Source organism: Carassius gibelio, chromosome A12 (genome assembly GCF_023724105.1).
Source record: "Carassius gibelio isolate Cgi1373 ecotype wild population from Czech Republic chromosome A12, carGib1.2-hapl.c, whole genome shotgun sequence".
Taxonomy (NCBI): Eukaryota; Metazoa; Chordata; class Actinopteri; order Cypriniformes; family Cyprinidae; genus Carassius; species Carassius gibelio.
This window is the reverse complement of record NC_068382.1, coordinates 5,774,500-5,797,599: the sequence shown is the minus strand read 5'-3', so window position 1 is coordinate 5,797,599 and position 23,100 is coordinate 5,774,500. Positions and strand designations below refer to the sequence as shown.

The following is a 23,100-nucleotide window of genomic DNA, read 5'->3' as shown; positions in this document are numbered from 1 at the left end:
AGGAGATCACAACAAGTCTGTCTTTGAAGGTTTATAAGTTATTTATTGTTAAAAATCAAACTTTCCCTATGGAAGAAATTCATGGGATTTTTACTTCTGCAAGTATTTTTACACACTCTATAGTACTGTTCCAACCTTATTCTGCTAATGTACCCCTGAGGATCTGCTCATCCTTCCAGAGCTTTCCAAATGTTCACTGGTGCTTTCTTTCAGCTGTTGAACAACTTCAGCCATTTCAAAAGAAGTTGATTGAGAAAAACAATTCTGTGCAGAGTTTTAATGGGTGTGATGTTTGAAAATTATATGAAAGCAAAGCTAGCCTTCTCTCTCCTCTGCCGTTTAAACATCTGCTGATTAAGTGAGAGTGCCACCTATAAAAAATGGGGATGGCCGAGCAGAAGAAGAAATGTTTGCCTAAACACAAGGTCATAAAATGCCACCCTTACTGCATCTGTCAGAATGCAAGGCAAAGGACCAGATGTTTCTATCGCTAGTGCTGTTTAATTTTGGCACAGGGCAGCGGTATTAGTTCATCTGTCTATAGCTCTGTCTCAAAGCCTGTGATCAATAATTCAGAGAGCCCATGAGAGACCAGGCTGTATTACAGCTGATGGGAACCAAACACAACCGCAGAAGCCTGGCAAATCACAAGAGCTGATGTGAGAACTATCTTTGATGGTTCCAAAGACAAAATTTAAAAAGAGTTTGAATTCCGGAAAATAATAAAAAAAAAAATCTTAAAGTGTGGACATCTGTTCTTAAAGGTCCCCTTCTTCATGATTCCATGTTTTAAACTTTAGTAAGTGTGTAATGTTGTTGTTAGAGTATAAAAAATATCTGTAAAATTCTAAAGCTCAAAGTTCAATGCCAAGCGAGATATTTGATTTAACAGAATTAGCCTACAAAAAACGACCCGTTTGGACTACAGCCCTCTAGTTCCTGTAATAATGACGTCACTAAAACAGTTTTTTTGACTAACCACCACCCACATGAATTCACAAACAGGGGAGGCGTGGCCTTGTTGTGCTCCGACGGAGAAGAAGGAAGAGCTGTTTGTTTTTGTCGCCATGTCGTTGAAACGCTGTTTTTTCATCTCTGAGTCCAATCACCTTTGTTTGGGCTTCCCAGGAACGCTGTACTTCGAGATTAATGGTTACAATTTATGTTTAACTCGGTTCCTGAGTTAAATATGCACATGTAAAACTATGTGCAGCTCAATTTGCTGAGGACAGCTTGCTGAGGACAACTTTCTCAATCTCAATCAGTTTAATGCCGGATTAGCACAAAGATTATTCTTGAAAGATGGAGCAGTTCCCTCTTTGTCTGGACCACAACTGGTAAGTGTATTTTATTATTTAAGTTGGTGCGTTTAACAGTTTCTGTAACTTATTACACAAAGGGCAACGCTGTTTAGCTTTGTTAACTAGATGGTAGGGCTGTGCAAAAAAACGAATGCGATTTTCATGCGCATCTCGTCAGTAAAAACGCTCCTGTGACTATAAATACATCTCCAGCATGTGCGTTCTAGCCCAATCGCGTTACCAGGAGGGCAGCCTGCTCTCAGCTGCTGTCGAATAACAGCACAGGAACCGCTGACCCAATCAGAACTCGTTACGTATTTCTGAAGGAGAGGCTTCATAGAACAAGGAAGTCATCAGCCAGTTTTTATGACAGTGAAAACAGCAGTATACAGATAGGTGAATTGTGTGAAAAATACGGTGTTTTTTTACACGCGAAACATGAACACATTATATTGCACATTGTAAACACAATCAAAGCTTCAAAAAAGCGCGTAAAACGGGACCTTTAAAATCTCCAAAGTTAAGAATATTAGGTATTTGAAAGAATATTCTAGTGAAGTTACACCATTGATTGATAATGTAAACAAAGATTGGTCATGATTACTCTGAATTTAAAATTAATTTAAAATTGTATAATAACATGATTTCAGCAACATTCAGCACATATGAATGTCATTTGTAGGGAAAAAAAGATGAAACTGACTGACGCAAATGACTGGTTAAAGCACATGAAAAAAAAAAACTGGAAAGTTAACTTTTTTCTTACATTCTCACCACAGTCTAAAACATGTTTTATATATCTTTTTCTTAACTTTTGATTAGATAAATCACAGAAACAGCTGAGAAATAGCCAATATACATGGACACATGACCTCACATCAGTTTAATTCTATCTTAACAGAACAGGGACTCGTCCAGCTCTATATTTTCGCATTACTTCATGTTGTTACGTCTCTATCATGTGCAAATAATGTGAAGCAGTCCTGCCTAATTATAACTGTGCAAACATACCTACCACAGTATAAACAGAACAAGGAAACCTCCTTTTTGACCATTGCACAGTATATGCTGTCAGACCGTGCAGACCTAGTTCCCAATGTAAGATGCCAGACTGTCATTTGGGAATGCTATAAGCTGTGGCCATTCTCTTGCAAGCAGAAGACACACAGTCCTTATTCGACACCAGAGAAAGCAGGTCATCTGCATTCATACATAATTGGGTATTCAAACAGTTATCTAACCACAACTAGCAGTTATGCATGAGCACATGCAAGCACACAGAGAAATGATGAGTGGCCTAATACAGGCTTAACACTGAGCTATTTTGTCTTGCTTTGGTACAACAATGATAACGCAGTGATCTGGTTATTCTGTCAAAAAAACAACAACAAAAAAATGGAAGGAAAAAAGTGGAACAGAATGAGACAGCCATCTGTCCACCACAGCAACATTCAGCCGAGCATTAGTACCACATGTGCGCTCTGCCTTACATACCACTGCCTTCTTTTTCCTCACAACTAAAATGTCTGTGAATTAGCACATGCTGCTTCAGTAGAATCCTGTTGTGTTTTCAGGACAGGCAAATGTCACTGCAGAAATCCTCTTTCAATATACTTTAGTCACACATAAAAGAGCTCTGTATATCTGCCCACTAGAGACCCAATAACAACAACACTCAAAAATTATGCAAAAACAGTTTGACATTGTTCAGTTCACTGGAGAATGCTTTTCAAAGTACAGAGGATATAAAAAATAGCTCTTACATTATTTTAAAAATAAATACAGAGAAATTCAAATAGAAAGCACTACAGAAATAAAGGTGAAAACAGATAATGTCATTTAAAAAATAATTTATGCATTCAAAAGGAAGGAATAAAATCAAGATGAATAATTTCAACATTTAAATATGTCTGTATTCACAATTTTAAATATGTATATTATACAACTGAAAATACTGTGAACTCTTCATGTCTCAGCATAATTGGGAAGTTATCTTCAGAAAACTGTGACAAATGTGCAATATCATCACTCTCTCTCCTCCTACACATTCATTACAAATCTGAAACTGAATTACAGCTCTGTTGAAAAACCCATCGTGCTGCCTACCTAGACAGCCGTTTTGGCATCAGAGGCAGAATCCTGACAACAAGGCTGTTCCAAAAGATCAACAGCAACATCATGCTGCCTTCTCTGAGTGTTGTCCATTATTCTGTATTTTTGGTTCTTTTGGTCCAGACCAAAAGTTTAGATTCAGTCCTGGTTTCAGAGCATTTACAATTGCGGTTTTTAAAAAATGTATAGCATGAGAAAAATAAACAACGGCATTGAGTATGAACCGGTATACCGCCCAGCACTAGATTGAAGCAAGCAACATAAGTCACAGCACGCTGCACTCCACATTCCAAATAGAAGAGATAAGATAGCAAGATTTTACCTACACACCTAGTATTATAATGGGAATATATATTCTTGGAGAGAGAGTTTTTCCATGCTGAGTAACTTTCATAACTGAACGTGACGTGCTGTTTGAATGCTGAGTGGAGAACAACTGACAGCTGCAGCAATTTCGGTAAACATAAATTTAACAATGTAAATATAATTCTGTCCCTCACATTAAGATATGGAATGACCTCAGATGATAAATGCTATACAGTGCATGAAAACCAAACTGGTGCTCTTTTGTTCCTTTTGGTGTTTGACCTCATGTGTCCCCCCCCCCCCCCCATTGCCATATAAAAAGCACAAAACAGCTGTTGTTACAGACAACAGCGGTTATTGTTAGATCAAATAATCGTGATAAGATGGTTATTTGATTATCGCTACAGGCCTAGTTGAACCACAATAGAGTTTGTCTGGAGGCAGGCTAAGACTTGAAAAGAGGGAATATCTCTGTCCACTTGTCTGTTCCAAACCAAGGTTCAGATGGCAGTAGAGGCGCACAACTGTAATGACATATGAATAATCCCACCCAATCTAAAGCAGAACTGAACTGTAGTGGAAATGCAAACCGAGCCGAGCCATGCTGTGATGTACCATACTGAGCCGTGCCGTGCCATACCATGCAGTGGAAAGGCGCCATTAGACATGCATGCTCATAGTGAAGTCAAAACCAGACTTCACTGCAATAATTTCATTAAAAAAAAATCATAATTTTAACAATCCACAAACAACTATTTAATCTAATTTTCAACAGAATCACCTGTGAATTCCCTAAGTATCATACAATGCAAACTGTAACACTTACTATACCTTGCAAGTGACACATCAAAACTACAATGCTTCCTTTATAATCATCAAATTGTAAAAAGAATAAGAAAAAGTGTTTGTGAGGGTACAAAACTCACACATGGACTGTCAATGAGTTCATGCTGAACTCCAGAGCTCTATTCTTTAACGTCAAGTCTATTAATCGAAACAGTAATATGAAATAATCGAATGATATTAGTCATAATCATGCACTGCTCACAGTTCAGTGTTTGTTGATGACAGGACACTTGCTGGGTGACCTTTATCTGGGTGCGTGAAGGGAAGGGATCTGAAAAAGGGCTCAGGTTCAACATGGCCTTAATGTCTTTCAGCTGTGTGGAGAAATGTGAATTCCTGCAGCTATCGCAATAAATCTCCACAATCTCAACCCAGTTCACATGCTCTCTGATTCTTTTCCTTTGTATCACTTTTTCCTGCCATGAGGTGCCGAGCTTATGCTATGGTCTTGTGGTTACCATAGAAAAAAGGATGTGATACAGGAAAGGGTCTGCTGGATGGACAGTTGTAATATTTTCTCAAAATTACAGGCAGTGCAACTTTATGACACATACATGTGCTCATCAAGCAGGTTGGGTGAAACCTCAAACAAAAAACATGATTACTGGGACAACATGTTCACACACACACACATTAACACACTTTTTTAGTTCATTTCAGGGCTGGGACTTGAAGCTTTTTATTATTCACTATCATTACTGGCACTGTCTGTATTTCCTTTCAAGATGCCACTATATTTCTCAACAAGCAGCTCACTTTCTAAGGGGCTGACGGCATAAATCAAGCAAAATTAATTTCAGCTGTTTAACCAAAGAGCTGCAGACTCTAGTGCATGTTAGACGCCTGCTTTGGCTAATATTTCAAGTTAATGATATTAAGTGCATACATGCATACGCTAACTGAATAGAACATATCAATATGTGGCAGTAATATAGTTTGGATGCACACAGACCACAGTTAGCTGGTATGAAACAAAAAGAAAACTAACCACACAAACCAGCTGAATAATAATATGCTTATAATGTCCCGTGACATTAAACATAAAGTCCTAATATTAAAAGAAATAGTTCACCCAAACATAGAGCTGACAGACGCAAACATAGAGCACCCTCTCGCTGCTGTAGACGGTAATGTTTTCTCTTGGTTCTTGGCTCTAAATAAATGCGACTTATAGACAGGTGTGACTTATATATGTTTTTTTCAGAAAGCGCATAATGTTTTTCTTTTTTTTTTATAGAAGTACTTTTTGTTAATATTGCGAGTGCACACAAACAAAAGTAGACCCTTTACAGTTACTAATGACGTGTTACTCTTTATGAGTAATACCGTTGTGAACAAAATGGCGGCGTATCCACTGAAAAAAAATGCAAGTGATCACACTGGCACCTTTATGTCCTGCAAAGCATGCTTTAGCTTCCACTATCGTGCTAACTATTAGATAGAGCGCACATCTATCTAGGTTTAATGTTTAAACATTGTGACATGCTTGAACTGTTTTATCTCTATAGATTTTATTTAAGGAATGTCATGATGATTTCAGAAGGTTAAATTGATCAAACACAGGCTTACTGTCTGAGTCTGGCCACTTGCTTATTACTTTAAAAAACAAGGCTCTACTGGAGTTTTGTGGACTACTGTGATACCTTTATCAGATTGTTCCTGATGCCATTCACTGCAGAGGATCCATCAGTGAGCAAGTGATGTAATGCAATTTTTTTTTTCAAATCTGTTTAACGGAAGAAACAAACTCATCTACATCTTGGATGGCCCAAGGGTGAGTAAATGTAAATTTTTGGGTAAATTACTCCTATAATAGTATAATAAAGGGATGTAACGATGCACTGCAAGACAGTTAGACAATAGATACAAACATGTGATGATTCAAATCGCTTTGAGATATGAAACAAATCATAATACAGTTGGGTGTAGGAGTTTATATTAATGTATCTCTGAAAAAAAGAGATACAGTACATTAATATATACATATTCTCTTTAGAAATGTTTAGATGATATTTTCTTTTCATCTTGACTCTGTCAAATGCATATTACAGCAGCGTTCATCAATAGCACTGTGCTGCTTTGTTTACAGTGGTAACCAATGCGCCAATAAGCGCACCTGCTGTCAGAGAGTCTATTTGCATTCTCAATCAGCCTGTGTGTTGTTTTAGTTTTGTTCAGATGTTTGAAGTTAGACCATTCTGTTTTTGCTTCAAATTTCAAAATTATACAATCTAATTTAGATTAAAAACTGCTCATGCAGCGTGTACGCAGAATCTTTGTCTGGATCATGATTAAAAATGATAAATGATTCTGATAAAAAAAAAAAAAAATTAGTTTGTTTATATGAAGATTTATTTTATCTGTTTTGGGGTTTGTTTTAAAATTTTATATTTAAATTTCACAAAGAAATGTAACAAACAATAATAAAAAGGACAAAATTTCACTTATAATTTGTCTCAAACTAAAAATCGTTAGAAAATCATATAGTGAAATCAGTATCGTATCGCATTGTGAGTTGAGTGAATCGTTACATATAATAATATTTGGTTTTGTAGCACCTGGACTAATTAAAACAGTGGCAAAGCATCCCTCAGACTGTATCGAGTAAATAAGTAACATAAGGTGTAGAGTTCAAAGGACACTTAAGGTAAAGCTCAGACTATGCAGGCCAGTTTGTTCTGGTACACTTAACTATGTTAATCATCTGTAGTCTACCTCTGGGCAACAGGATGCAGGCGATATCCCAAGATAAACATCATAACAGCAGAACGTGAACTACTGAAAACTACAAAAATGCTAAGTCATGAAAAAAGCCTGTTACCCCATGCAGAACAGCATTTGAATTTTTAATTAAAAACACTCAACAAAAGCTGCATCAACTGCTTGTAGACATGTTACTCAATAAACAGGCAAACACCAGCCAAGCAATTTCAAAATGCTGAAGATGATGTATACATCCTGATGCCAAGAGTAGAAACACAGCGGGGTATTTCAGCCTCCTAATGGAAGACAGACGTCTGGCCACAGGACTCCCGCCAAATTGCAGTGAAGGCAAACAACTGCACCACGGAATGGAAACTTAATTTCCACTCTTTTTCCTTTTGGCCTCTCTGTCTATCTCTTTCTCTTTAATAAACAAATGTTAGCCTAGTCATATACCTAAATTCCCGCATTTGATCAGGGCCCATTATGTTGCATTATGGTACTGCTGTACCAGCTTGTCATGTTATTTTACACACCTGTAATTACAGTGGCTTTAGCTCCTTGGTGAAAAAAAAATAAGTTTTTGGAGTCAGTAACAATGACGCTACCAGTAAAGACTGTTTGGGTCCAATCCAAAACAGTCCTTAACATATGAAGTTAAAGTAACTTATTACAAGCTCTGCATTACATGACTGACATGTCAAAGCGTTTGCATCTTACTGTTACTTGAGCAGTTGCTGCGTTTCGTACAGATACATGGGGTATATTTAAAGAGCCCAGGTGGCAGTAGTCCAGGCTCTGTCTGGTATTAAGATGCCTTCTGTCACTGTATTTATCTCAGACCTGGCCTGATTCTCACAGATGGGATTTTCCAGCAAAGCACTGCAAATGAGTACAGCCCAAGAAACTCACATTCCATTAACATTCCTTGAGGACACGGCCAAAACCTCAAGTGAACATTCATGCATTTCATAAGCATGACAGGAACTGTCTCTGACTTTCCATTGTGTTTGGAGAATAAAATCATATAGGGCCAGACTTTTGACTATCAGCATTAAGTCTGGTCCACTCACTCATCCACAAACACCTACTTAAAGGCTTTGTCACATCAAACCATTATCAAAAAACTGATGTCGTCTGTGCCTGGGCCAAAAAGTTGCATTTGAAAACCCCACAAAGACAACCAACTAGCATGTACGTTTTGTGGCTGCGTGGGAGAAAATAAATGCCTATTCCAGCAGGTGTCAGTAGTCTACATTTATCATTCAAAGTCAGGACTCAACATGCTCAATTTTGCCAAAACGTGACCGATGGGGACCAACTAGTGATGATGGTTCAGAACACACTGCGAAAACAGAAATGCAGCGACAGTCTGACTTTGAAAAGGCCAACAAAATCTGTGTGGACTCTAACGCAAAACTCTCGAAAATAGGGATTCCAAATGACTGGATATCGCCCACTTAACAACAATGTTACCGCTCCTTTTGGCAGGAAGAGAATCAAGAGATCATATGACTGACATGTAAAGTTAACAAAGTTACAAGTCTTTTAGGTTCAGGTAGCTCTGAGAAACATCACTTGATATTAAATCGCCATGGAGAAAAAAATTATTCAGATTACAGACAACAGTCTCTGTGAAACTCTGGAAATCAGAAAATAAGGCATAGGAAATAAGAACAGACACAATATCTAGTTAACTTTTTTCTAAATGCATATTTCAAAGATTTGAAGTCACAAACCTCACAAATGTTTTCAATTCCAATGATTAAGCTCCTCTTCAGAAGCTTTAAATATGATTTTGTGTACCGCCAGACTGATATAAACCCATTCACCATGACTTCCAGCAGCTGCATAGCAGTCGAGCAATATGAAAGGAGCTTGTGATTTTCACATGCACTTTCCAGTTTTGTGCAGACATGCATCAAACAGTCACAGAACCAACTGTGGGCTGCCCATGCCCTTGACGTCTGAGACTTATATTAAATTTGTGATAGTGACTGTAGTGGAGTTCAGCTCAGGTGAAAACTGCAGAAAGGGACAAAAAAAGTGAAAGTTATGTGACATACAGCCAAGTATGGTGACCCATACTCAGAATTCGTGCTCTGCATTTAACCAATCCAAAGTGCACGCACACAGCAGTGAACACACACAAACCGTTAACACACACCCGGAGCAGTGGTGGGCAGCCATTTATGCTGTGGAGCACGGGGAGCAGTTGGGGGTTTGGTGCCTTGCTCTAGGGCACCTAAGTTGTGGCAGGTGGCAGCGTTCACATTATCTAACAAAGAAATTAAACAGCATTTAAAAAGATAATTAAAAGTTTAAATGGCACAGAACTCAAATGTAAAGTTAGACTTTATAGGTACATGATAACAAACCACTGGTGATTACAAACCTCGGCCATAACTGAAGGAAGGACTTCAACTGCTATAGGCTATATGCTTTCCAGAAAAACAAAAGCTGCAGATGAAGAACCCTGAGGCCCAGGGGTGCCAAAAAAAGAGGTGGGAACAGTGTGGGTGGAACAGGGGCCCCCTGGGAAGCCTTAGCTATGGCCAGAGAGCGAGACCTCCTGCCTCTGTGTGTGAACTCATAAATGTCTCCTCATAGCACTCTTAAATTACCGCCAACTCCTACGCAGCTACAGGAAACATCTCCACATAACTTACCATGTCTTCTGCTTCCTTTATATACAGCAATAGGGTCTCCTTATATACAGCAATATGGTCAAAATGGTCTCCCAATTTCTCAAGGATGTGAGCGTTTAAAGAGAGCATGGGACTCACCGCTGTCTGCGTTCCAGCATAAAGCTGCAGCACAACAGGCCTTTTCAGTGTGTCACCCACGCTTGGATGAAACCACACTCTGACATACTCAGAGCAGGCCTCCAGTTTCTGGCCCCCAGGGGAGCGGCCAGCAGAGGACTGGGTATTGAAAAAGCAAACAAAGTTCCAGATGAGGGCATGCTGCACTCAGGCAGGACGTTAACCCGGGTCTACAGAAATTCCATCCCACTGCTACATGCTATCCAAGAAAATAATTCACAAATGTTCCCTAAGACAATAGATTTTTCTCTTTAAAACCTCATGCACAGGTCTAATATAGTGTTACACTGAAAGTTTTGCTGTTTTGCTTCTCAAAGGTTTACATTTACTTAGCCTATATACCGACTATAGCCGTCTGTGTTTACGTGAATACTAGCCAAGATAGGCATTTTGACAACTTTGTATGAATTTGGCCCTTTTCGCACTTAAGGCAACAGAACTCTATACTTTATATTTGCCTGCTTTGCGTGTGGGTGAACAGAAAACGCACAGAAAGCGGTCTATAAGAGAGCATGCAAGTACTGTATTGAGCTATCTTTTGAGTCTTTTTTGAGCTTGAATGTCTTAAAGTCACTTGAATGTTTAAATTGGTAAGACTTAAAAGCATGTATAAATGATATATTCCGTCATCTGTTATCTCATTATAAGTGTGTGAATTAAAAGAATTATGCACAATGCCCACAGCAAATTTAAGGTCCTGCTCTGTCTCTTCCGCTAATTCCTCAGCTGTGAATGATGTGAGTGGTGTCACTGTGATATCACTGAGAAGCTGCAGCCATGGCGGGGATGATTTTTGGTGTGGCGGCCTGCCACAGCAGAATGAATGTAGAGAAAACACTGTGTAAAACCTTTTACTACTGAATGTATCCTCAAAATGAACTGTCTGTTATTTAATTAAATAAACTGAATTTATCACCAAGGCTAAATAATCTCATTCTTGAGGGCTTTCCAGTGGAAATACATCCCAATCCATGAGGATTTTGAGATTTGAGTTCATAACCGCAGGAATGTTACATGCTTTTCCTGAAGCAAAATCCTTAGTGTAGCACATAACAAAGGAGTTATTTAACATAACAAATGTAGAAACCCAGCAAATGCAGAAAAGGACAGGTGAACGACTCATTTATCTCATTTGACTGCGACCAGGTTCATTTGTATCAGAAATAAAATGTGTTGCCTTGAGGTTTAAAGCAATAGCAGCGTGTCAGTCATTTACCTTGTCTCTGTAAAGTGAATTTATTCTGCATTAAAGAGACACGTTTCATCGTCTGTGTGTTGACTAGACCTACACTGACAATGAATTACATAACAACTGACTATCAAAGACTGATGCTTTTTCTTAAGCACATAACTTGCCTGAGGGATTTTGTTTTGTCTAACATTTAATAACACAAATCCCACTCTCAGATGTTCCGTTTCTTAAGGGCTCTATTTTCCCTCTCTAAGCATTCCCATTTTCCTTTTCTTCAAAGTCTCTAGCAGCAGACAAACTGACAATAGAGCACAGCACAAAACATGTTTTATTACCCATGGAACAATGGGGTCCATTTTTCATTCCATATTTTCACAGCATTCCTCTCTTTTCCTTCAAGCCTGACATGGAGTGCCCTACTGCCAACAATCACCTTCAGGAAAGAAAATTCCAGCAGTGGGTATGTGAATGCATCCAGACTGTTTCCTGCATGTACACACATGCTTGTGAACACACACACATACATACAAAGGCCCGGTGCTTTCCTGTGGTTCTGCAGCCGAGCTGGGATGAAGCAAGCTTGAGGAAAACAGTCCTCACACTGTTCGTTCCTAAATCCCTCTACAGGGCAGCCATGTCTGCTCCCATTAAGCCGGCCTTTAGGGAGCTGTGTTCACATCAAATTCACAACATCCTGCACACTGACTCTCTGCTCACACTGCCAGACTTCCAAATGGCACGTCATCATAAGCAAGTCTCTTTGATTATCTGTTTTTCTTCGGCAAGTAAGATCTGCACAGAGAATGAAAATGAATTTTGGTGGAGCTTGAAGAAAAATGACAAATCCTTATCTCTACAGTCTGCTTTGTGCCATTATGTGGTGGCTCATCCATGACATGCACAGAGAAAATCCAAGAGAAAATAGAATAATCCGCAAATATTACTCATTTGGTGCCAGAGCAGAACCCATAATCCAGATGGTGATATTTCTGTGGTAGATAATTTTGCAAATGATAAACGATCAGACCTCAAGACCTTTAAGAAAGTCAAGTGCAAAGGGCATCATTCTTTGAGCAAGTGGATCTTCTTGTGCGAGTGCCTTTGAAATAAATCTAGATGCATTTGCGGTCACGGCACGGGTTAACGCACGGTACTGAAATGTGTGAAATTTGCCACTGTGGTGAAACACTAGCACGGGCTGCTAAAGCAACATGGCAAATCTCAGCACCCGTTTATCATGAGCTGGAAACTTAATAAGAAATCCACATGTGAATTTTCCCAGCATTATATCTCCTTTGATGAATTAATTAATTTAGCCTAATTAGATTTAATACTAAATTGATGTGTTGTAAGCATCTTTGCCCAGTGGAAGTGGTCCTCTTGCTAGGCTTAAGGAGCCAAATGCTTTGTGTATTTGAAAAGCTTACTTTAATCACACTGTAGCCCATATCACCAGATTTAACCCAATTATTACAGCTTATTTTCACCCTCAAGATGGTTTTAATTCCTAATCACAAATAAAAGGGGGCATTTGCATGAGATGGAGGAAAGGAAACAAAGCAATTAATTATCTGGGTGTGTTGGAAATTTTTGCACCACAGGCAAATCTTAGGTTTACATTTATTTACTTTAATTAAATGTATGTTTAGAGTAGACATGTGCCGGTATTCGGTAATGCAATATATTATGGTAATGAATATGCACAATATTGTTATCATGGGCACTTCTAAATACCATGAATAATTATTAGGGGTGGCACAGTTCAACTTTTTCATGGTTCGGTTTGTTTCACGGTTTTAGAGTCACGGTTTCGGTAGAGTTTGGTATGTTCTATGTTTATGGAAAAACTATACTTTCTAATAATAATAAAAAATAATATTATATACAACTACAAGCAACAGCACAAATACATACAATAGAGTAAAGATACAAAAAATAAACAGTGATTTTCAGGGGGGTGGGGGTTTTAGGTAGGTCTAGCATTAGTTTTTAGGTACAGAAATTGAATAAAGTAATCAAATGTAAAACAGCATTGCCTATTGGACTGTATAAATTAAAGATTATTCTTTAATAAAGTTACAAAAGGTTTTTAATCAAGAGCATTGAGTGATTTATTTGTTGTTGCTGTTCAATTAATATAAAGACTATCACTTTAAGAGAATACACTGATCCAGTGCACTAGTACAGTAGGCCTAAATTCAGCCGGATATTGTCTGCTATAGGATACTTACCAAGACGGGCATTTTGACATAATTTTTGTCTGAATTTGTCCATTTAAACACAATACTTAAAGGTACAAGTTATTTTAGTAAGTTTATTTTAAGATATTTGCAGTAAAATTGCCAAAAACCACTAGGCTAGTGGTATATATTTTGTCCAGCTGTTTACTAACAATATCTCTAATGCAATGGTTTTCAACCTGTGGTCCGAAAATAATTGGCGGCCCACCTGCAATACCACCAATTATTTTCTGTTAATTTCCAGTCCATTCTAGGGCTGTGCGTTTAAAAGAAATCATCATAAAATCACGACTGTATAGCACGATTTTCCGCGGCCCTGACCTCCCGTAGTATGCTATCCGATCCAATCAGAATGTATTGTGCCTAGCACGAGAACAGAACAGACTGGGCTTTTTCCCAACTCCAGGTTCACACACTGTCTGTGATGCGCCTTTTTTCCGAGCCCATGTTAACGGATCAGAGCGTTCACACTTCATGCGGTAAAATGCTAGAAATAAAAAAGTGCGAAAATAATTAATTAGCATAGAGAGAATTGTGAGTGCACAGGACGCAGTTAAAAGTGAGAGGAGACACGTTTTAAGTGTGCACACTCTCTCCACGGGAGAGCAGCGTGTATCTGGGATTTATTTTTTTGTTGTTGCCATAAGTCTATACATTTTGTTACATCTTTACTACAGTGATAATTTTGACTTATGTCTGTTCTAGAGACATTACAACTTTTTGATAAAGCTCTAATTGGTTCTCTTTTGGAAATATGTTTCAAATCTTGAATGCATTTATGACTGTAAAAACATATAGGTGTGTGTCACAATCGCAAAATTGATCAAAGAAATTGCGATAGTTTTTTTTTTTTTTATCGCACAGCCCTAGTTCATTCAATAAATACAGTTAACAATCTAGCTTCTGAGTACTAAGTTATTAACCCAACAATAGCGGGGTCAGTTAATTTTTTGTTTGAAGTGAGCCGCGCAAACATATGTGTGTGGTTGTGTGGGCCGCGAGCTGAAAAAGTTTGGGAACCACTGCTCTAATGTTTTCAACTACTTGTAAATCATGAGAAACTTCCCCTTCGAAACGGGGCAGTGCAGTCACCCGTCAATGACGTTAGTTTCCCTTTGTTACCATCTTTACTGATGTAGAAACCACATGACAAAAGTGTGTGGACAAATACGGAAGTAGCTTCACGACAAACTTCAACTAGAAAGAGATGCCGATCTCGCTTGTGTTTTACTCGACAGGTGAGTTGTTTTGATTCGTATGATTTTTTTTAAAAATTGTATCTTATTGGAATCGAAACTAGGAATCGATAAGAATCGATAAAATTCAAACGATACCCAACCCTAGTAAGAAATGTTACAAACATAGATAAAATAACTGCTGATAGTCAATCATATTTACAGTACAAACCTTGTCAGGGAACTATGAGGGCAAAAAAAACTAAAAACAAAAACAAAATAATCGTTCAATAATCGTAATCGAGGCAAAATGTTCAATTAATCGTGGTTTTGATTTTAGGCCATAATCATCCAGCCCTACTATACTATAAGCATATAATATGTATTATATATTATATGTAGTATATATAATATTTTTATAAAAGTATTACATTAGTATACTATTCAGAACATAATTTGTGTTCACTGAATAATGTAAGGCACATTTTATTAAACTGAGAATCTCCAGACATCCTCCATTCATATGGGTACACGCTAAGGCAAACCATTAGGATCTGGCATCATGTTAATAAAACATAGGATTTGTATGAGAACATCAGAGCTGTATTCGGGTCATCAGCCATGTCCATTACAGATCACCCCCTCTGAACCCTGTGATGACTAAATGGCTGCATCGTGCAAATACATCAATAGTTTAATTTTTCTGTATCTTGTCAGAGATAAGCACCCCTTAGTCAACATAACAAGGAGAAAGCTGTCTAGATTGGGGATCACACTGAGTCGTGGCAGGACCTCAAACATCTGCTAAAGGTCAGGTTTCCACAGTATGGAACCAATCAATGAAGCCCATAGAGCTTCCAAACAAAGAATAGTGTTTCACACTGCAGAAGGAACCTTGCCCTTCATTTAAAGGACACTGATTTTATGCACTCAGTAATCCCCTCTAGGCAAGACAACCTTCAATCCATTGGAGAACCAACAAAAAGACATATGTGAAACTTGACTTGTACTTATATGTTATCAATTTGGATGTAACTGGCCATCCTCATTGCATCACATCTACTGCTTCTTCTGAAACAGAAAAACTCTGTACAAAACAATTATTTGTTGTTTTTAAAGCATTTAACACAAATGTGTAAGAGTGATCTTTTAAATGGTTTTGATGAAGCATCTAAACAATAACTGAATTACACTATTTCATTAGCTATAAAATTTTATTACAACAGCAATTTTACAGTAGGTTGTGGGCAGCATGACCGTCATTTTATATCATTTTTAAGTAACCCAATTTTATATTATTGTTATGCTATTTATAATATAATAACTTGGTTTTAAATGTTAATAACTACATGGTAATGCCTATTTTTGGACAATCTAGCAAATGTAATTGTTCTATAAATCAAATGTTGTCTTTCTGTTATGAACTTGAATGCATGTGAATGCAAACAACATAATTCAAAAGAAAAGAATGAGTCCGGCATGAGTGCAAAAGTAACTTCACAACTAAAATAACTAATATTATAAAACCGATAGTCCTGACACTCAGTTCTTATTGGATTGATGTGTAGTCTCTGATTTCATTTACTTGGCATTAACATCTGCTTTTCAAGTACTCCCAAGTACCTGAGTACTCCACATCATACCTTGCATTCATCTATTATTTACGATATTGCTTAAATGCCATAAACAACTAAATGTTTTACGTTGTGCCTAACACCCCTTAATAACTGCAGCCTCTTCCAGCTGATACATTTCTATCACTGCACAACATACACTGTCATACAACTCCGCCATAATTCATTGTGGTATATTCAGCCACTACAAAGAACAATACTGGGCTCAAAAATGTAAAACTGGCACACGTTTGCATCAAAGGTTTCTTGAGAGCAGCAGACACAGTTCCACCACATGATGAATAGACCAGATTTCAGCATTGTTCCTGAACGATTCTTTGCTCGCTGTAATTGCACTCAAATTTCCCTGGAGATTTTCACAAAATCTAAAGAGCAGCAGCCACTTGCTGTGCCATGCCAAAGGTATGTGTAGCTATATGTGTTTGTGTGTGTGTATCTCAAAGTCTGTTGCGGCTCCAGGCGTGAACACACCTCCCACTGGGCCTCTCTTTAAAGGTGTGTCATGGTGCACAATAATGCCTCCAGCTTGTGGGTGTTGCTTTTCAGCCCCAGGCACAACAAAACAAAATAAATGTGGGCTCTCAGCAACCTCCTTCAGATCTTGCCAAGCTACCTCAAGTCAGGACATTGAGAAAAAACAAAACAAAACAGCCACTTAAACTCAGATGTATATTTCCATCCTGAGCTAGATTTAGGTACAAAGCACGTGCCCATAAAGGTGGTCTGAGCAAAAATACTTTCTACTACATCAGCTGTACTACGCCACTTTCTCTGTCTCCTGCTTTCCTGTGCCCAAGCAGCACTTCCACATGCATCATTGGGCAATAACATATGTGACTATTCAAAGAGAGAAGTTAAGATATTGCTTTCTAATACTGCTATCCGGACGTGGGACAGTATTTCTCAAATCAAATCACTCAAGCCGGAATCGTCCAAGCCACAGTTGCATTACCTTTGAGCCAACAAGTGTTCATTTGTTTGAAGCAAATTTAATTAAGAACACATTCCAGTATGCTTGTCAAATAGCATGACGGCCACCTCAGATGGAACTGCTAAAAAAAGCCAAGCCCTTAGAGTAACAGTCCATTTATTTGATTTGTGAAAGTATGCGCTGAAAAAGAATATACAGTACACTCTAAACGGCAGACATCTGGTTTCGCTTAAGAGCACATTCAACAAAAGCAGAGAAGGATCAGCACAAGGAGATAGTGCTAGAAGCCTGCGTTGGCTCAGTCAACCATTCCCGCCTACAGAAAGCCTTGTTTGTGTTTCATTTCTGACCATTTGCTGTCTTAACTCAGGCTAAAAAGACTCTACCATCACAGAAACCAAAATTAACACTTCCAGTGCGTCGGAAATTAGGAAGCCAATATTGCCCATAAATTGAGCAAGATAAATAAGTTTCCCTGCTTTCTAATGGTAGTGTGATTCAGATATAGTGGAATAGGCTCTGTGTGTCACTGCCGAACTAACAGGATATTCGACACTACTTACTCATTGCATCATCCCAGAGCTATTCAGACCTCCATCGCTAATGTGTCCATGTCCATTCACAAAGAAAGAGGTCAGTCAGCGCGGCGCCAATAAATGAACTAACATACTTTAATGTGGGACTGTACTGATATCCTAAATAATTTAAACTATACACATTTACCTCAATTAAATGCTCAAATATGCGCTAAAATGTTCTGTAGTGCAGCCATTTCACAGCAAGACATAGGCGCTGTTCCAAAACCTAGTGAGCTGTCTTGCTGTCTGCTTGGTACATGGGTAACATCCTAACTGTAGTGGGACCAAACAAGTAACCGATTTTTACATAAAATGATATAACCTAGTGCGTATGATAGATTTTTTATATACTTTTGTACTGAATGAATTCTATTCATAACTGAAATTTCTCTTATTTTGTCCTCCACCATTGCAGATGGCTAATAGACATCTCTCCATGCCGCTTTACTAAAGACATGCACCTCGCCTATTTTGGAAGACAAGAGTATGCACTCTTGCACGTATATTATCCACCATACATCATTGCATCACTATATCACTGATATCGTGACACTTTTTTTATCATGTAAAAATGTATACCAGTATTATCGTGGGCAGTATGATATGGTACACCCCTAATCTGCACAGTGATTCACACCACTGGGCTGTGGTTGCTATGGGATACAGTCCAATGGCTGGACTGTATGTCACTTCACCTGTATGTTAAAAAAATAACAACTGCAGAATTTAATTGCATTAAGTGACAAATGTCATGATCAAGGAAGTCATCGCAAGACCTTGCGTATCATTATAATTGGTCAGGTTGAAACAATAAAAAAAAAAGGAGTGAGATAGACAAAAAAATTACATTGTATTGTATAGTATTGCTACAACATTGAAACAGTGTTGAGTAAGCATCATCATGTAATTGTTCTCATATCAGAGGAGCTCAGAGTTTTTCCAGAGAGGTCTGGCTGGTACAGGACAGGGGTCAGTCCAGGTTAAACAGGCAGATTCTGGGAAGAGCATGTGCGTCACACACTGCAGGCTAAAATCAGTGTGACATTATTTGATCTTCATTACAGAACTATTTTAGAATAAAATGTGAAGGTTTTGTCAGTGGACAAATGTGACAAATGTAAAGGTTTAAAATTTAAATTGATAAGTTTAAATGCCAAACACACAGAAGAAGTGAAAAATGATCAAAATGCACGTTTAGCTTGAAATATATGGGGTACGAATATGAAATCATGTAACATATGCATGCAGTATAAAATGCATATTCTGCAATATTCTGCAAAAAAATACTATGCACTAATTCAAACAACATACTGTACCTAAAAATGCAATCAACTTTGCCTTAATAATTTGATTAAAGGTGAAGTATGTAATTTCTGGAATGTAATTTCATCAAACTAGGGCCCTATTAAATCCTCCAGCTTTTTTCCATTTTTATGACTGGATTCCACGATTACATTCATGTTTTCTGAATTGCAAAAATCATATGGTCCTACCAAACACATTTTCAAAACAAACTAAAAGGTTTCTTGAATACGAACAAACAGATGCAGTCCGTATTCTTCAAGTAGCTTGTATTTTATTTAGATATTTATATAGCCACAAACTGTCAACTACAAGGTTCAGTCTTTAAAATCCAGCATTCAATGGAAGGCTGTTACTTTTCACGAGAAGCCTGACAAGGAATGCACATCAGAGAAAGGGCATATATCTAACTCAATAGAGTACAAAAGTTCAATGTTTTTCCACCTCATTGCATTCACTTATGCGGCGTCCTTCAACACTCCTGGCAAACTACTGTCGCAATCCACCCCTGAAAGGGAACACGCTAGAACACTCTGCATTCAGGTTAACGCTCCCATCAACCTTTAATGTTTAAACTCGAGGCCTTCCAGTCATAAACCTCTCCCGCCGATAAGTGTCATTTCTCTGGTTTTGAATCATTATTTTACAACTGCAAAAGATTACAATGGGTTCTTTATATTACGTATGTCTAATCCACCGACAATTAAGATAGGAAATGTATCATTGGCGGGGCTCAGACAGAACTGCTGTCATTCCCGGAGTAAAGGTGCACAAAGAAAGAGTGCTCAATAAATCCTTTTAGAGACGTTATGGAAACGGCGGCTCACTGTCAAAGGAAAACAGTGCAGGTTTATATTGACAGTCAGGCTGAACAAAGAGCAATCTCTCTGTAGGTTAACTCTGGTTCAGGGGAACGGCTGAACATAGCGCCCTTTATGCTGTGCTGCAGTGGGGGAGGGCGGTGAACGACCACCGGTCTCATGTTACGAGCTGTTTTCTTAAGCCACAAATCACATGGCCACTTCCAGCTCTTTGCAGCCAGTTGTTGCCAATGTGATTGAATGATGTAAAAAAATCTGCATTGGTATTTTTTGCAATTAGAGGCTTTATCATCATCCCTGTTATCCAGGCAAAAACAGTGGTGCGATGTCATGGGGAAAAAAGGCTGAAGAATCTCACAACTAAACGATATGTGATTTTAGGCTTGTTTACTGTATACTAAATATATACTGCACATACAAGATTGTAAAATAGTCTTTAATTTCATGCCAACTCTATAATGTAAAACACTTTTTAAACTATTCTACCTCAGACTTTTTAAATGACTACTTTTCCATGTTACCATTAAAAAAAATGTCCTGCAATATACAGGAAAAAAATGGAAAGAAACAAAAGCGTTTACAGCTTGAACTTTCAGCTGCAAGGCAGCTATTGAGTATGGAAAGTTCTGTGTGCTGATTAGCAGCGGTACAGTTGGTGACCTCAGGACACAGCCCTGAAAACAAACGGCCAGCAAACTGTACACACTTACTCTATACACACAATGACAGGAGCCGCTCCATTCAACTCCACCGCATGAGAGCTGTCTAAATGATCAAAGCCCAAGCTAGATTTAGCTTCAAATATAAGGAAATTAGCCTCTAAATTAGTCTAAATTTGTAATATTTTCTACTCCACACCCTTAACTTAAAATACATTTAAAAAGTTTACATTTTACACTTCAGTGTTATAATATTATTATAAACTACTTCAAACAATTTTGTATAATTTAAGATATATATTAGTGGGGAGATTTTTGAGACCCATAAAAATACAGCATTTGAAATTACTTATTACATTAAAAAAATTGAAATATATGAACGTCAAAATAAGGGGCACATAATAAAACTACCTGTACTAATTCTAACGATAAAAATAGAAATAGCTATTTAAAATTTAATGTAAAAATTTAAAATGCAGATATTAGAAATCTTAAGACATTTAATAACTAGAAGCGCTACAACTGTTTTATGAGGGGGTTGGGAAGATTTATGTATGTGTTATTACATTTTACGACTGACAAAATAAAAACTATCTGCAACGTTAAACATCACGGATGGCCAGGGAGTTATTTACTATGTATTCATGAATGAAAATAGGTCAGAATTGTTTTATGGCCCTGACCATTTACACAGATGTGTTACATATGGTCCATCTGTTTGCAAAATATTAGATTGCAAAGTGCACTATCATGATTACACTGAAACAAAACAAAGCAGCAAAAATGCTTATGTCTGACGGGGGGGGGGGGTAATATAAATCAGGATTTTAGATGTTACAATTAGAAATCTTGATGCAAAACATTTTCATTAAACATTATTTCGTTACTTGTCACTTGTAAGCGTTCAACAAAACATGATACATACAATAAGCAACATTTTATTGGTATTGCAAAAATTACAAAAGTCACACGCTGACAACTAATATTATAATCCACCAACGATGAATGACTGAGATCCACGTAAGTTAGAGCTCTACTAACGTACACGACCCCATTGCCTGATTGACTACAAGCCTGTTTCCATGTACCAAACGATAAAATCTAGAATAAGCTAACATTTAACAGGCTATTTCAAAACGACAAATCCCCACTGAGATCTTCCGCTCGTACAATGTATTTTTCGCAGCATGTTGACCGTTGTCTTACCGTCAGTTCGGGATTGTCGTGGTCGCGGTGAGTGACGGCTCGGATGACTCCGGCTCGCCAGGACCAGCTCTCGATGTGCGCGGGCTCCAGCGGCTCCTCTCCGCTCACGCACAGGAACCGTTTCCCGACCACCATGGCGAAAAACCCCTCGAAAACTTGAACACTCGCACCCTACCGACCGCACATTTACACTGTCAAACTGCGTTCTGAACAAAAAGAAAGAAATAACCGTGATTTTTTTTCGCTTTTTTGCGTGTCGACCGCAACCCGGGGGATTTAAATTTCTCTCAGCCTCCACCCGCGAATGGTTGCTCTCGCGCTCAGTGAAACTGAACACTGGACCGGATCACTGCGAACGTAGAACTGGTATCCCTCCGCCTCACACAACCCTCGAAGTGAAAACCTCAGCAGGGAGATTTCTACTTCCGCCAGACAGATTAATTCTCAATGGGAGACTAGCTGCTTTCACACTATACGTCAATGTGAGGAAAATAGCGCGTTAGTTGTTGTTATTGTTGTACACATTAACAGGCAGTGCAGGAATGAAGAATGTAAAAACAATCAATAATAATAATTTAAATATAAATATTATAAAAAAATATAAATATTTTATAAAACTAATTTACCTAATGACATTAAAAAAGTATATATCTGTCTGTCTGTCTATCTAGCTCTGTTTTTATATTTCTGAGGCAAACATTATATGTCTGTATAATAATTATAATAAATTATAAATGAATAATGATAAACTATATGTAAATATAAATATAAATTCTATATTTATAAAACAAATAAATTATATACTTAATATTTAAATACTTAAAATGCAAGTGATGTACTAATAATTCTATAAAATATGATTTTGATATTAATAATACTAGAAACATACACAGCAAATGTTATTTCTTTCCATTTAGTCATGCAGATGAAAATATTTTTACATTTTATGTCCTATTGTGTTCCACACTACTCCAATAGCTGCCCTGTGGGCCATTCATTGATGAGCACAAGAGGAGCACTGATATATGGGAAGCATATCCACTGGATACAATCAGTCCGTGTCACCTTTAGGTCAGAGCAGAAGATGAAGACAGATATCTTGTGGCTGATAGAATCACAAATCATAGAGTGCTGCTGAGATTGTTGGTCTTGCAGACACTCTGCTGAAAGCAGGAAGGCTAATCTGTGCCTGACTAAAATGTTGAATGCAGCATGGCACGATTCCAATTTACAGCTTCTTGAGCATCAATTGGTGCATACAACAAAGTG

At 37.9% G+C, this 23,100-nt stretch overlaps 1 protein-coding gene across 3 annotated transcripts in view; it reads right to left on the bottom strand.

Annotated features, from left to right (window-relative positions):
* jmjd1cb (jumonji domain containing 1Cb) overlaps nt 1–22,157 on the bottom strand; it is a 136,085-nt gene extending 113,928 nt beyond the window's left edge. For 2 of the 3 annotated variants that reach the window (XM_052610899.1, XM_052610901.1), the window contains exon 1: nt 21,832–22,155. In XM_052610899.1, coding sequence (XP_052466859.1) covers nt 21,832–21,966 — 135 coding nt within the window. In that variant the 5' untranslated portion in view covers nt 21,967–22,155. Of the gene's footprint in view, nt 1–21,831 lie in introns of all 3 variants that reach the window. The other variant, XM_052610900.1, reaches the window with a different exon arrangement.
* Nucleotides 22,158–23,100: the final 943 nt, after the last annotated feature.